General features: G+C 42.2%; 1 protein-coding gene across 1 annotated transcript in view; it reads right to left on the bottom strand.

The window, feature by feature from the left end:
* The window catches only part of hadh (hydroxyacyl-CoA dehydrogenase), a 34310-nt gene extending 24080 nt beyond the window's left edge, over positions 1–10230 (bottom strand). Inside the window, exons 1-2 of the mRNA XM_060851327.1 lie at positions 10000–10230; positions 429–557 (exon numbers count right to left, since the gene is read on the bottom strand). Coding sequence (XP_060707310.1) covers positions 429–557; positions 10000–10110 — 240 coding nt within the window. The 5' untranslated portion in view covers positions 10111–10230. The remainder of the gene's footprint in view (positions 1–428; positions 558–9999) is intronic.
* Positions 10231–13232: the final 3002 nt, after the last annotated feature.

A 13232-nucleotide genomic window follows, 5' to 3' on the forward strand; every position in this document is an offset into this window, starting at 1 on the left:
TGGAATGAACTTCTTGAAGAAGTGGTGGATGCGGGTACAATTGCAATGTTTAAAAGATATTTAGTTAGCTAGATGAATAGGAAAGGTTTGGACAAATAGGGGCCAGGGGCAGGCAGGTGGGACTAGTTTAGTTTGGGATTACGTTTGGCATGGACTGGTTGTATAAAAGGATCTGTTTCCGTGTTCTCTGACTCTACGACTATGACTCTATGAGACGGAACTGCTAATTGGTTGATAATCAGTCTCCTTTAATTAATTATTTTTCAAAATGACCAATTATGTTACTTGTGACATGGAAATTCATAATCAACTCTTAAAAGAATATGATTGACAAGCTTACATTGAAATTACCATAGTCAATACATATTAAGACGTTTGGTAAATTAGTTTACAAATGCTTATAAAGTTCATTAAGGTCAAAACATCACCTCAGGCTTATCTGTGAATTTCTTTTTGCTTATACGTGCAACACTGTCTCCAATTTTCTTCAATGATTTCTTCAGGATATCGTCAGCCTGATCGACCAGTATCACTGTGTGTCCTGTTCCAGCAGCTACCTAATGGAAGCAGAAACAACATTGCATCAGTCACACCAACCCCAGACAGCAATCTTCCAACTCCCGTAAATTAACCAAGAAATTCAGATTCAAACAAGGGAAGCTGAGGCAGGTTGGAAAATTGGTAAAAATAGATGCAACAGAAAAAAGAAGGGCTGGATTTAGGCTACCGACACAGATAGCTTTGATTGGAAAATTTTCCATCTCACTGGTCCTGCCTTGGTAAAAACTACCCTGATATGGGTAATTTTCGCTCAGTGGATGGAGCAGCAGATGCAAGAAGGAATCAGGCTTGTTGGTACCAGAAGTGCTGGCAAGAGACAAGCAGATACTGAGGAATACTACTTAAAAAGCCTTATCCACCCTTGAGAGTTCTCATATTGTCCATACCAACTCATCCCTTCATTCTCTCCATGCTCCCAACCACCACCAGGCCACCTGAATAGGCTACACAGATTATATTCACCACAGACTGACCTCAGGAACCATGTGGAGATGAAAAGTAACTTTCACAACAGTCTAATACAGTTCTCACTTCTACACAGTGAGACAGTGGAAAAATGCCTTTTCATAAAATCTGTACAAAACATTTAAATCTCGAGTGATTAATCTCTTGTAAAACAATTTTTTGAGATCCCACATAAATGATAGCTAATTCTTTAATAACATCTTTAAACTGTCAAACTGTGAGATCAGTAAACCTGCTAAAATAAATTCCACTTTTTGAAACTCAGCTAAGCACTCATAATGTTAACAGGCCTTAAGTGGTGCAGTGATTGTGCTTTTACGGCTGGGTCAGAGATCAGTTCAATTCCCTCCTACTCTGGATTTGTTTCGTAATGTCTGAATAGTTTGATTTAAAAAGGCTCCATTGTAATAATATGCGCAGGTGTCAAATGATTTTATTTTCAATCTACACCAAATTAGATTAGATTAGATTCCCTACAGTGTGGAAACAGGCCCTTTGGCCCAACCAGTCCACACCGATCCTCAGAAGAGTAACCCACCCAGACCCATTTCCCTCTGACTAATACTTTTAACACTATGGCAATTTATCATGGCCAATTCACCTGACCTGCACATCTTTGGACTGTGGGAGGAAACCGGAGCACGCAGAGGAAACACACACACAGACACAGGGAGAATGTGCAAACTCCACACAGACGGTCATCCGAGGCTGGAATTGTGAGGCTGCAATGCTAACCACTGAGCCACCGTGCTGTCCACGCCCTGTCAATCTAAGCAATCCAGCACCAGGTGTTTTGTAAAAACAACTATCACTAATACCCACAGCCTCTTTTTATAAGTTTGAGCTCTCTCCACAAATGCTGAGCTTTTCTAGCAGATTCTGTTTTTGGTATCTTTTTGAATTCAGCAGTGTGTTTGAATGGTCCTGCTGAGGTCAGGTTTCCCTCATTTGTAGTTCGCATCCACTCCAATTTCCCCAACTAGCAAAGCTTTGATCTGTTGGAAATGGGGCAGGTCCCACCTGCAAACATTTGCGGAGTTTTCCTGATTCCTAAAAAGATGGCCTATAATCCTAGCGATTATGTTAGTATTAGACACAAACAAGTGTAACACTGGACTTTTTATGGGCGGCACGGTGGCACAGTGGTTAGCACTGCTGTCTCACAGTGCCTGAGACCCGGGTTCAATTCCCGACTCAGGCGACTGACTGTGTGGAGTTTGCACATTCTCCCCGTGTCTGCGTGGGTTTCCTCCGGGTGCTCCGGTTTCCTCCCACAATCCAAAGATGTGCGGGTCAGGTGAATTGGCCATGCTAAAATTACCCGTAGTGTTAGGTAAGGGGTAAATGTAGGGGTATGGGTGGGTTGCGCTTTGGCGGGTCGGTGTGGACTTGTTGGGCCGAAGGGCCTGTTTCCACACTGTAAGTAATCTAATCTTATAGGAATTGGTATTTGAACATCTTAAGAGTTGGAAAATACCTTGGCAACAGAAAAGAAAACTTGCATGTAGGGAACAGTTTCAAGATATCTGATCGTACTTTGTGGCCAATTAAACATTTTTTAAAGTGTAGCCACTGCTGCAATGTAAGAAACCAGCACTACAACATGGAGGAATATAATGTTAGGATCACAGTGAAAACATGAATGAGTACAATTAAAATGCTCACTTAGAAAGGCAGATTTTCAAATGATGAGGTCTGAATGGAGAAAAGATCAACATTAAGAGGGGAAAAATGTGAAAGTTAGTTGTGTTCAGAAAGTGACAGTGGTCTTCAAAAAAAAACAAACTGCTTTACAGAGTCTACTCTCAAATTATCAATAGAATTCCCAAGTCAATAATAATGCATTTGATGAATTCATCCAAATTGAAGTTGAGATTTCCTCTTGATCAGAGTGGCTTTAAAGGTTTCTTCTGGATTCACCTTGTGCTTAAACTTTAGATTCAAGACTATAAACTTCTCTCATCTTTCATCATAAATATCCTGTTTACACCTCACATTAATGTATTTGCTTTAATTTACACCCTTTCCAGTGCATATAATGGGGTAACCAGAAATATAGTATTTAAAGTGACATCAGACGTACTTGTTAATATCTGTAAAATAATTTTGTACTTTTCTGAATTTCTAAAAATTGTTTTACAGGATTCAGTGTTGTTTTTCCAGTCGTATTATTTGGGTGGGGTTTTCTCTGTTTTGAATCTGGGCAACAATTGAATTAATTAATCTGGAAACAAAAGAAGCCGTCTGTATTGTATTAAACTATATGTAGCCTCCTGGACCATAGACTGCACGATCGAAAATTTGGGTTTAATGCTCAAAATATTGATGGAAAGAAGAACTTAGAATTTCTTCCCTCTACAAAATAGCATTTAATTGTGAATTTCCCAAATAATTCTGGTGAACATGATGAAAGAAAAAGAGCTCTCAAACAAATGCAGACCAGCTAAAACATGGAGCTGTCAAATGAACATAGTTTTCTCTGTGCCATTCAAAAATTCTATATTGAGGACTAGACCAACTTGTTGAACGAAATAACAAGAACTGGTTTAAACCTGTTGCAGGCTGTCAATGGATTAGGTAATAAATTGAGAAGAATTATTTTTATTATTAACAGTTCCTCCATAAGGTTTATTTTAGTCATTACCAAATAAACGAAATGCAATCTTTATTAATTGCATTGTTTAAAATATCAAGTATTTTTCTGAAAAAAAGTAACACACTTCTTTATGAAGTCATGCATTTACTCACATACTACACAGAACTCAGTATCATTCTAAAACAAGCCACACTTTAGACTATTGGGAAGAAAAATATCTCAATTTTATTTTAATTTTGTCCTAATGAGGTTTGTTTGGTGTGGATGTCTGAATAGAATGCTTAATATGGACAACACTATAGACAAATGCTGCAGATCGCTTGGTGGCAGCCTCCTGATTGAGTATTCCCAAGCTATAAGTGATTTTGTTCTTGTCTGTAAGTCCTCTCAAGTCTGAAGAATGCAGGACCAGTAGCTCCTGTTGTCATAGTTTGAAAAATACAGTAAACTGTTAACAAAACAAAATTTATGCTTTCATCCTGGCTGCTGATTTTAGTCATTACTTGGAAAGCTGCAAATTTGTAAAAGCATTATTTTGAATCAAAACTGAATAGAAAACAATTTTTAGAAATTCAGAAAAGTACAAAATTATTTTACAGATATTAACAAGTACGTCTGATGTCACTTTAAATACTATATTTCTGGTTACCCCATTATATGCACTGGAAAGGGTGTAAATTAAAGCAAATACATTAATGTGAGGTGTAAACAGGATATTTATGATGAAAGATGAGAGAAGTTTATAGTCTTGAATCTAAAGTTTAAGCACAAGGTGAATCCAGAAGAAACCTTTAAAGCCACTCTGATCAAGAGGAAATCTCAACTTCAACAAGAGTAAATTGAAGTAAAAACAGAAAATGTTGTAGAAACTCAATAGTCTGACAGCTTCTGTGGGAAAACAGAATTATTGTTTTGAGCCCACTATAACTCTTCTTCAGTTTCACTGCCAAATCTACTTAGTTTCTCCAACAAACGTCAGTGATGAGCAAAGGCCATCAACTACCTCACCATTCCAGATCTTCTGTCAATCCAACTCACTTAGCCAAGCATCCAATTGCACTTTGAACATCTCAAAGACCTCTCATCAGCTGAGATATAATCTCAAACATTTGTTTTCCTTTCAGCAAAGATTTTGTTTTAAAGTTTTCCATTTACCCTTAATAAAATCAAAATACTGTGGACGTTGGAGAAATTCAGTAGATCTGGCAGTGAAACTGAAGAAGAGTTATACTGGGCTGAAACATTAGTCCTGTTTCTCCACAGAAGCTGTCAGACCTATTGACTTGACGAAGGGTAAACAGAAAACTGACTTAAAACAAAATCTTTGCTGAAAGGTAAACAAATGTTTGGAATTATATATCAGCTGATGAGAGGTCTTTAAGATGTTCAAAATGCAATTGGATGCTTAGTTGAAATGACAGAGGAACAGGAATGGTGACGTAATTGATGGCCTTTGCTCATCTCTGACTTTTGTGATATAGTATTCTAGTTTCTGCCATTCCTTGGAATCAGAACACTATGAGTTGAAGTTCCACTCCAAGAATTGAACACATGACAGGTTGAACATTTGGAAGTGCTGTATTTTACTGAGATTTCAGCTTTTAGTTGAGTTGAGACATTAAACAGAACAACTGTATGTTAATTCCATAGATACACAGACATTGACACCATCCTGAAGTTTCCTGTTGTACAGCGAATTATTCTTCCCTGAACTACCAGAAAGAAAACTACAGCAGGATAAAGTTCTGTACAAGTACAAAGTTTGCTTTTCTATCCCTATTAACATCCAGCTATCGCTACAATGTTGTGAAATGAAAGTCGGACATTCAAAATGTAAACAACTTACGAAAAGATTAAAGTTCAAACTAGTCAGCTTTTTCTTAAAACTGGAATTCTGGATTCACTGTGGCAGCAAAATTTAGTGCACAAAGGCAAATAAAAATCAATTAATATTTATTCAAGCTAAAAGTAAACACTGCAGATTGCAAGCTGGCTTGTCTCCCACAGAGTGTACAATTTTTATTTCTGATTAATTGAGCTAAACCCTTGATAAATGGAGATCATTACGTCTTCACAATCAAACTTATTTAAAAATCATCAGATCCAACAGTGAGTAGTAAAGCCAATAATCTTTTAAACAAATTAGAGTAAAATATCCAGGAGACATTGAAATCTCACAGCAGTTCTTAAAACTTTGGTGCTGTCTACCCACACGAATTCCATATATGAATTACATAGATAGTTATGAGCAGAACCATAGGATTCCACTTTTTCAGTGCCTAATAGAATTTGAGTTACCTTTTCTCGAACTTAACTTTATGGGTTTTTTAAAAATTGAATTAGGGCACTGAGGATTGAAATTTATGTACAATAGCTGCACTGAAAACTATTCTACCATAAGACAGGTGAAGTTCAGTGAATGTATCAGTTTTTTGCTCATATGTATTCATCTAATATTTCTACTAAATCAATATTGAGAAAAAGATAAAAGCAGAAAATGATTAAAATACTTAGCTCCGGCAGCATCTTGGAGAGAAAAATTGAGGAAGCTTTCTGATGAAAAGTTAGAGATGTGAAATGTTCACTCTGTTTATCTCTCCATAGATGTCCAAAACTATTGTTGAGTATTTTGAAATTTATCTGCTTCTATTTCAGAATTTCAGCAGTTCTTTTCCTGCTTAGTAATCACTGAAAATCAATGGTGAATCAATTAGTTCATCGCTATCGTTGGATTTTTGCTACATTTCAGTTGCTACATAAACTGGATGCACATTTCAGTGTAGACTGTTTGGCAATTTCTGAGAGCATTTAAGAGTCATTCTCTAAAAGGGACATTAGTAAACCAGATGGGTTTTTATGACAATGGTTCATGATCAGCTTTATTGAGACTCGTTTTCCGTCTTTTTTTCATTAATTTGAATTTAATAACTATTTTCACAGTCACCAGTACTGAGATAAGCTTTCATTCCAGGTGTTTTTGATTCATTTGTTTAAAGTTGTTAACTGGATTCATTGAAATTGATATTCATTGACTTTGATGGGCTGAATAACCCACATCCTCCTATATCTTGTGGTCTTATTAAATTTTTAGATGAGAACATGAATCTTATAGCATATGCGGTGCAGCAGTGTCCCAACCTCTGAGCCAGCAGGTTTGGCTTAAAATCCCATCTGCTCCAGCAGTGTGCAATGAGATTGCTGAACAGGCTGATGAGAAAATATCTACAAGACTACAGGATTGGACTAGATGGTTGATAACTGATGAGAACATGATGAACTAAAGTACTTTTTTGTTTGCTGTTTGAAAACACTGACTCGAAATAACTGCTGACGCTGATTTCACAATGGAGTCACAGAGGTATACAGAAAAAAGGCCCATCAGATCTGTGCTGGTCAAAAACAAGGATTTAACTATTCTAATCTGATTTTCCAGCACTTGGAATGACAAGTGAACATATAAATGTTTCTGCCTCTTACCACCTTTGTGGGCAGTGAGTTCTAGATTACTACCACCCTCTAGGATTGCATGGTGGCTCAGTGGCTAGCACTGTTGCCTTACAGTGCCAGGAACCTAGGTTTGATTCCACCCATGGGCGACTGTCTGTGGGGAGTTTGTACGTTCTCCCTGTAGTCCAAATAGGTTTCCTCCAGGTGCTCTGGTTTCCTCCCAAATTCCAAAAATAAGAAGGTTATGTGGATTGGCCATGCTAAATTGTGCAAATTGTCCAGGGATGTGCAGGCTAGGTGGATTAGCCATGGGAAAACGTGGGGTTAAGGAAATAGAGATTGGGTCTGGGTGCGATGCTCTTTGGAGGATCAGTGTGGACTTGATGGGCCAAATGGCCTGCTTCCATATGTAGGGATTCTTTGTTCTGGGTGAAAAAGTTTTTCCTCAGATTATCTCCAAATCCATACCTTAAGTATATACCTCCAGTCATTGGAAAATTTCCTTCTTGTCCAATTTTATACATCTCAATCATGTCTTTGGAGGGAATATGGTCCAAGAGCAGGCAGGTAGCACTAGTTTAGTTTGGGATTATGTTTGGACCGAAGGGTCTGTTTTCATGCTGTATGATTCTATGTCCCCTCTCAATCTCCTCTGGTCTATAGGAAACAACTCCAGGCTGACCAATTTCCCTTCATAACTGTAATTCTCCAGCCCAGCACCGTCCTGGTGAATCTCCTTTGCACCTTCTCCATTTCCATCGCATCCTTACTACAATGTCGATTCCAGAACTGTGCGCAGCACTCAAGCTGGGGTTTAATGAACATTTTTATATAGTTCCAGCATTACCCCCCTGCTCTTGCACTCTATGCCTCCTGCAATAAAGGCAAATATCTCATATGCCTTCTTAACCATTTTATCCACCTGTTCCCCCTACTTTAAGGCATTGGTACATTTGCACGCCGAGGTCCCTTTGACCCTTAAGTGTTTTCCAGGGTGCTGTTATTCATCAATTATTCCCTGCCCAAGTACATCATTGGTCTATATCAAAATCATAGAATCCCCACAATGTGAAAATAGGCCATTTGGCCCAACAAGTCCACACTAACCCTCTAAAGATCATCTCACCCAGACTTATCTCCCTACTGTGGGATATAGGTAAAGCAGTGTTGCTTCTGCAGCCATAATTGCTTCTGCAAGGTGATGAACTAACTTATACAATTGTATAATTGTTTCAGCAAAGAGCTGAGTTAGCTAAAACTTGCATACAAAGATGAAACTTTATGAAGGGAATGCATAATTGCTTCTGCAAGGTAATGAACTAACTTATACAATTGTATAATTGTTTCAGCAAAGAGCTGAGTTAGCTAAAACTTGCATACAAAGATGAAACTTTATGAAGGGAATGCATAATTGCTTCTGCAAGGTAATGAACTAACTTACACAATTGTATAATTGTAACTTCAGCTCTTTGCTGAAATAAAGAGCTGAGTTAGCTAAAACTTGCATGCAAAAGTTAAGATTAGGATGAGCAACAATGGAATATGTTATGGACAAGTAGATAAGGAGGAAAGAGAACACTGAAGCCATGCCAACTCAGCAGATTGCCCTCACGTAGGCACCAGAACAAGCCAAGTTAGTTGCAAATAAGGGATAAAACAAACAAGAGTGAGGGGCGCCAGGCTTAGAGTAGTGGGAGAAGTAAACAGGGGCAGATTGCAGCTAGGCAGGGGCGGAATACAATCAGGAATAGTGATAGGTTTGACTCGTAATATGGTAGGCCAATGAGTAAATAGGGAAGTACCGAGAGAGACTCAATTAAACTGTATAAATTGTGAAGTAACTTTTGGACCGGTGTACCTACTCGTTAGCCACCCATCTTGCAAGAATGCTTCAATAAAATTCGCTGCTTCAGAATTTGACTTGGACTGAAATTTATTGATACGTGAGCTTTGTTTTTCACACTACCCTTTCCCTTTAATCCTGCATGGCTAACGAACTTAACCTACATTAGGCTACCTACCTAATCTGAGATCCCTGGACACTATGGGCAATTTCTCATTGCCAATCCATCCTAACGTGCACATATTTGGGCTGTGGGAGGAAACCGGAGCAGCCAACGGAAACACACATAGGCACAGGGAAAATGTCCAAACTCCACACTGACAGGGGCCCGAGGGCGGAATTGAAGTTGGGTCCCTGACACAGAAATGCTAATCACTGATCCGCCAAGCTGATTCATAACTGGGACGTCAAGTGGGCATCATTGGCATTTATTTGCCCACGTTGAAAAATGTGGTGCTGGAAAAACACAGCGGGCCAAGCAGCATCCGAGGAGCAGGAGAATCAACATTTCAGGCATATGCCGCCCTCAATGCTGCCTGGACCGCTGTGTTTTTCCAGCACCATATTTTTCAACTCTGGCACTCCAGCATCTGCAGTCCTCAGTTTCTCCTAATTTATTTGCCCACCCCTACCAAGATGCCCTTGGGAAAGTGGTGCTATGCCACCTTTTTGTACCACCTTGTCCCAGTCCCCATCCCCAGCTGCCCTGGGGGCCAGTTGTTGTTGTAGGGGTCAAGCTGCTCCATTGGAAGGTCACGCCCAGATGCCGTTGACATTCAAATTTCAAACCCTGCCCCCTTTCCCTGCACGTGCTGGCCAGCAGACCACGTGAGGGGAGGCTCGCGCAGGCGCAGCCCTGTCCGGCGATGGTGGGGGGGCGGGGCCTAGTCCGGGATGATGACCTCTCACCGAGATTCGGAGCCCAGGATGGCGGTGGGGGATGGCGGTGGGGGATGGCGGTGGGGGAGAGTCTTGCGAACCTCCTCCCCGCCCCCGGAGAGAACTGCTGGCGAAACGCAGCTGGCTCTATTAGCCCATTTGCGCAGAGAGAGAGAGAGAGAGAGTTAACGTTTGCGAGTGCACGGACCTGTGCGATGCCAGCGCCCATCAGGCCGCCGCCGATCACCGTGATGTGTTTGATGGCCGCGCTCTGGGCGGAGGACATGGAGCGGAGAAACTGGCGGCTGACGAACGCCATGATTACCCGCTGACTGCAGTTGCGGCTGCCAGTGTGGAGGTCAGGCTGAATTCTCTGTCATTGACCCAGGAGGCGGAGGCGCAGTGTCTTGTCAATCACTGTCCCGGGGACGGGGCTGTGCATCCTGTCAATCACGGCCTCGGAGGCGGGGTTTCTTACTCTCTCAATCATAGCTCCGGGGGCGGGGTTCCTTTCCCTGTCAATCATGGACCGGGGGAGGGGTTTCTTCCCTGTTAATCATGGACCGGGGCGGGGTTCCTTTCCCTGTCAATTATAGCTCTGGGGGCGGGGTTTCTTACCCTGACAATCATGGACCGGGGGCGGGGTTTCTTCCCTGTTAATCATGGACTGGGGCGGGGTTCATTTCCCTGTCAATCATACCTCTGGGGGCGGGGTTTCTTTCCCTGACAATCATGGACTGGGGCGGGGTTCATTTCCCTGTCAATCATACCTCTGGGGGCGGGGTTTCTTTCCCTGACAATCATGGACCAGGGCGGGGTTCCTTTCCCTGTCAATTATAGCCCTGGGGGCGGGGTTTCTTTCCCTGACAATCATGGACTGGGGTGGAGTTCGTTCTCTGTCAATCATGGACTGGGGCGGGGTTCCTTTCCCTGTCAATTATAGCCCTGGGGGCGGGGTGTCTTTCCCTGACAATCATGGACCGGGGGTGGGTTACCTTGTCTGGTGAAACATGCCCCACACAATAGACAATAGGTGCAGGAGGAGGTCATTCTGCCCTTCAAGCCTGCACCACCATTCAATACGGTCATGGCTGATCGTCCTCTATCAGTATCCTGTTCTTGCCTTATCTCTATAACCCTTGATTCCACTATCCTTAAGAGCTCTATCCAACTCTTTCTTAAATGAATCCAGAGACTGGGCCTCCACTGCCCTCTGGGGCAGAGCATTCCACACAGCCACCACTCTCCGGGTAAAGACGTTTCTCCTCATCTCTGTCCCCGTATGGTCTACCCCGTATTTTTAAGCTGTGTCCTTTGGTTCGGCACTCACCCATCAGCGGAAACGTGTTTCCTGCCTCCAGAGTGTCCAATCCTTTAATAATCTTATATGTCTCAATTAGATTAGAGTAGATTACTGGAAACAGGCCCTTCAGCTCAACAAGTCCACACCGACCCGCCGAAGCACAACCCACCCATACCCCTACATTTACCCCTTTACCTAACACTACGGGCAATTTAGCATGGCCAATTCACCTGACCTGCACATCTTTGGACTGTGGGAGGAAACCGGAGCACCCGGAGGAAACCCACGCAGACACGGGGAGAATGTGCAAACTCCACACAGTCAGTCGCCTGAGTGGGGAATTGAACCTGGGTCTCTGGCGCTTTGAGGCAGCAGTGCTAATCACTGTGCCACCGTGCCGCCCTCAAGGGTATACAAGCCCAGTCGCTCCAGTCTTTCAGAGTAAGGTAGTCCCACCATTCCAGGAATTGACCTCGTGAACCTATGCTGCACTCCCTCAATAGCCAGAATGTCTTTCCTCAAATTTGGAGACCAGACCTGCACACAATACTCCAGGTGTGGTCTCACAAGGGCCCTGTAAGCTGCAGAAGAATCCTTTGCTTCTACACTCAATCCCTCTTGTTATGAAGACCAGCATGCCATTAGCCTTCTTCACTACCTTCTGTACCTGCATGTTTACCTTCATTGGCTGGTGTACAAGAACACGCAGATCTCTTTGTACTGCCCCTTTACCTAAATTGATTCCAGTTAGGTAGTAATCTGCTTTCCTTTTCTTGCCACCAAAGTGGATAACCATACATTTATCCACATTAAACTGCATCTGCCATGCATCTGACCACTCACCTAACCTGTCCAGGTCACCCTGTAATCTCCTAACATCCTCCTCACATTTCACCCTGCCACCCAGCTTAGTATCATCAGCAAATTTGCTAATGTTATTACTAATACCATCTTCTATATCATTAATGTATATTGTAAAAAGCTGCGGTCCCAGCACTGATCCCTGTGGTACCCCACTGGTCATTTCCTGCCATTCCGAAATGGAGCCGTTTATCACTACTCTTTGTTTCCTTCAGCCAACCAACTTTCAATCCAAGTTCGTACTTTGCCCCCAATACCATGCGCCGTAATTTTGCTCACTAGCTTCCTATATGGGACTTTATCAACAGCTTTCTGAAAGTCCAGGTACACTACTTCGACTGGATCTCCCTTGTCCATCTTCAGAGTTACATCCTCAATGGATGAGGAGCCCTGCCTCCGGGGCTGTGATTGACAGTGTAAGAAACCCCGCCTCCGGCAAATGATTGACAGGATAAGGAGCCCTGCCTCCGGGTAATGATTGACAGGAGATTAGCGCCAGGACAATGATTGACAGGCTTAGCATTCTTGGTGAAGAAAACCCTTGCCCTAAGTAGTCAACCCCATCTTCTTCGACTGTGACCCCTGGTTGTGGAGAAAAACAGTTTGAAAAGAATCTGAACACTTAGATGAGAAGGTTTGTGCGAAGATTTGTAGCTCGGGTGCTCGTTGTTGTGGTTCTGTTCTCTGAGCTGGAAGTTTTTGTTGCAAACGTTTCGTCCCCTGGCTAGGAGACATCATCAGTGCTCTGGAGCCTCCTGCGAAGCACTTCTTTGATGTTTCTTCCGGTATTTATAGTGGTCTGTCCTTGCCGCTTCCGGATTACCCGGAAGCGGCAAGGACAGACCACTATAAATACCGGAAGAAACATCAAAGAAGCGCTTCGCAGGAGGCTCCAGAGCACTGATGATGTCTCCTAGCCAGGGGACGAAACGTTTGCAACAAAAACTTCCAGCTCGGAGAACAGAACCACAACAACTTAGATGAGAATTTTTTAATCGAAGGGTTATTAGTCTGTGGAATTCTCTGCTACAGAGAACAGTAGGAGGCAGGGGCGTTGAGTGCACTCAAAACTGAATGAACGAATTAATGGTTTTATTGTCATGTGTATTTTATGGTGAAAAAACTTTAAAATACAGTGAAAAGCTTTTCCATTGTCACTATGATCTGGTGCCCATTTAAATAGTTTTAAGAATACGTGAAGAAGTGAAAAAGAAGATTGATGAAGATAGAGCGGCTGACATTATCTATATGGAGAAAGTGAGGACTGCAGATGCTGG

Source organism: Hemiscyllium ocellatum, chromosome 36 (assembly GCF_020745735.1).
Source record: "Hemiscyllium ocellatum isolate sHemOce1 chromosome 36, sHemOce1.pat.X.cur, whole genome shotgun sequence".
NCBI classification, from domain to species: Eukaryota; Metazoa; Chordata; class Chondrichthyes; order Orectolobiformes; family Hemiscylliidae; genus Hemiscyllium; species Hemiscyllium ocellatum.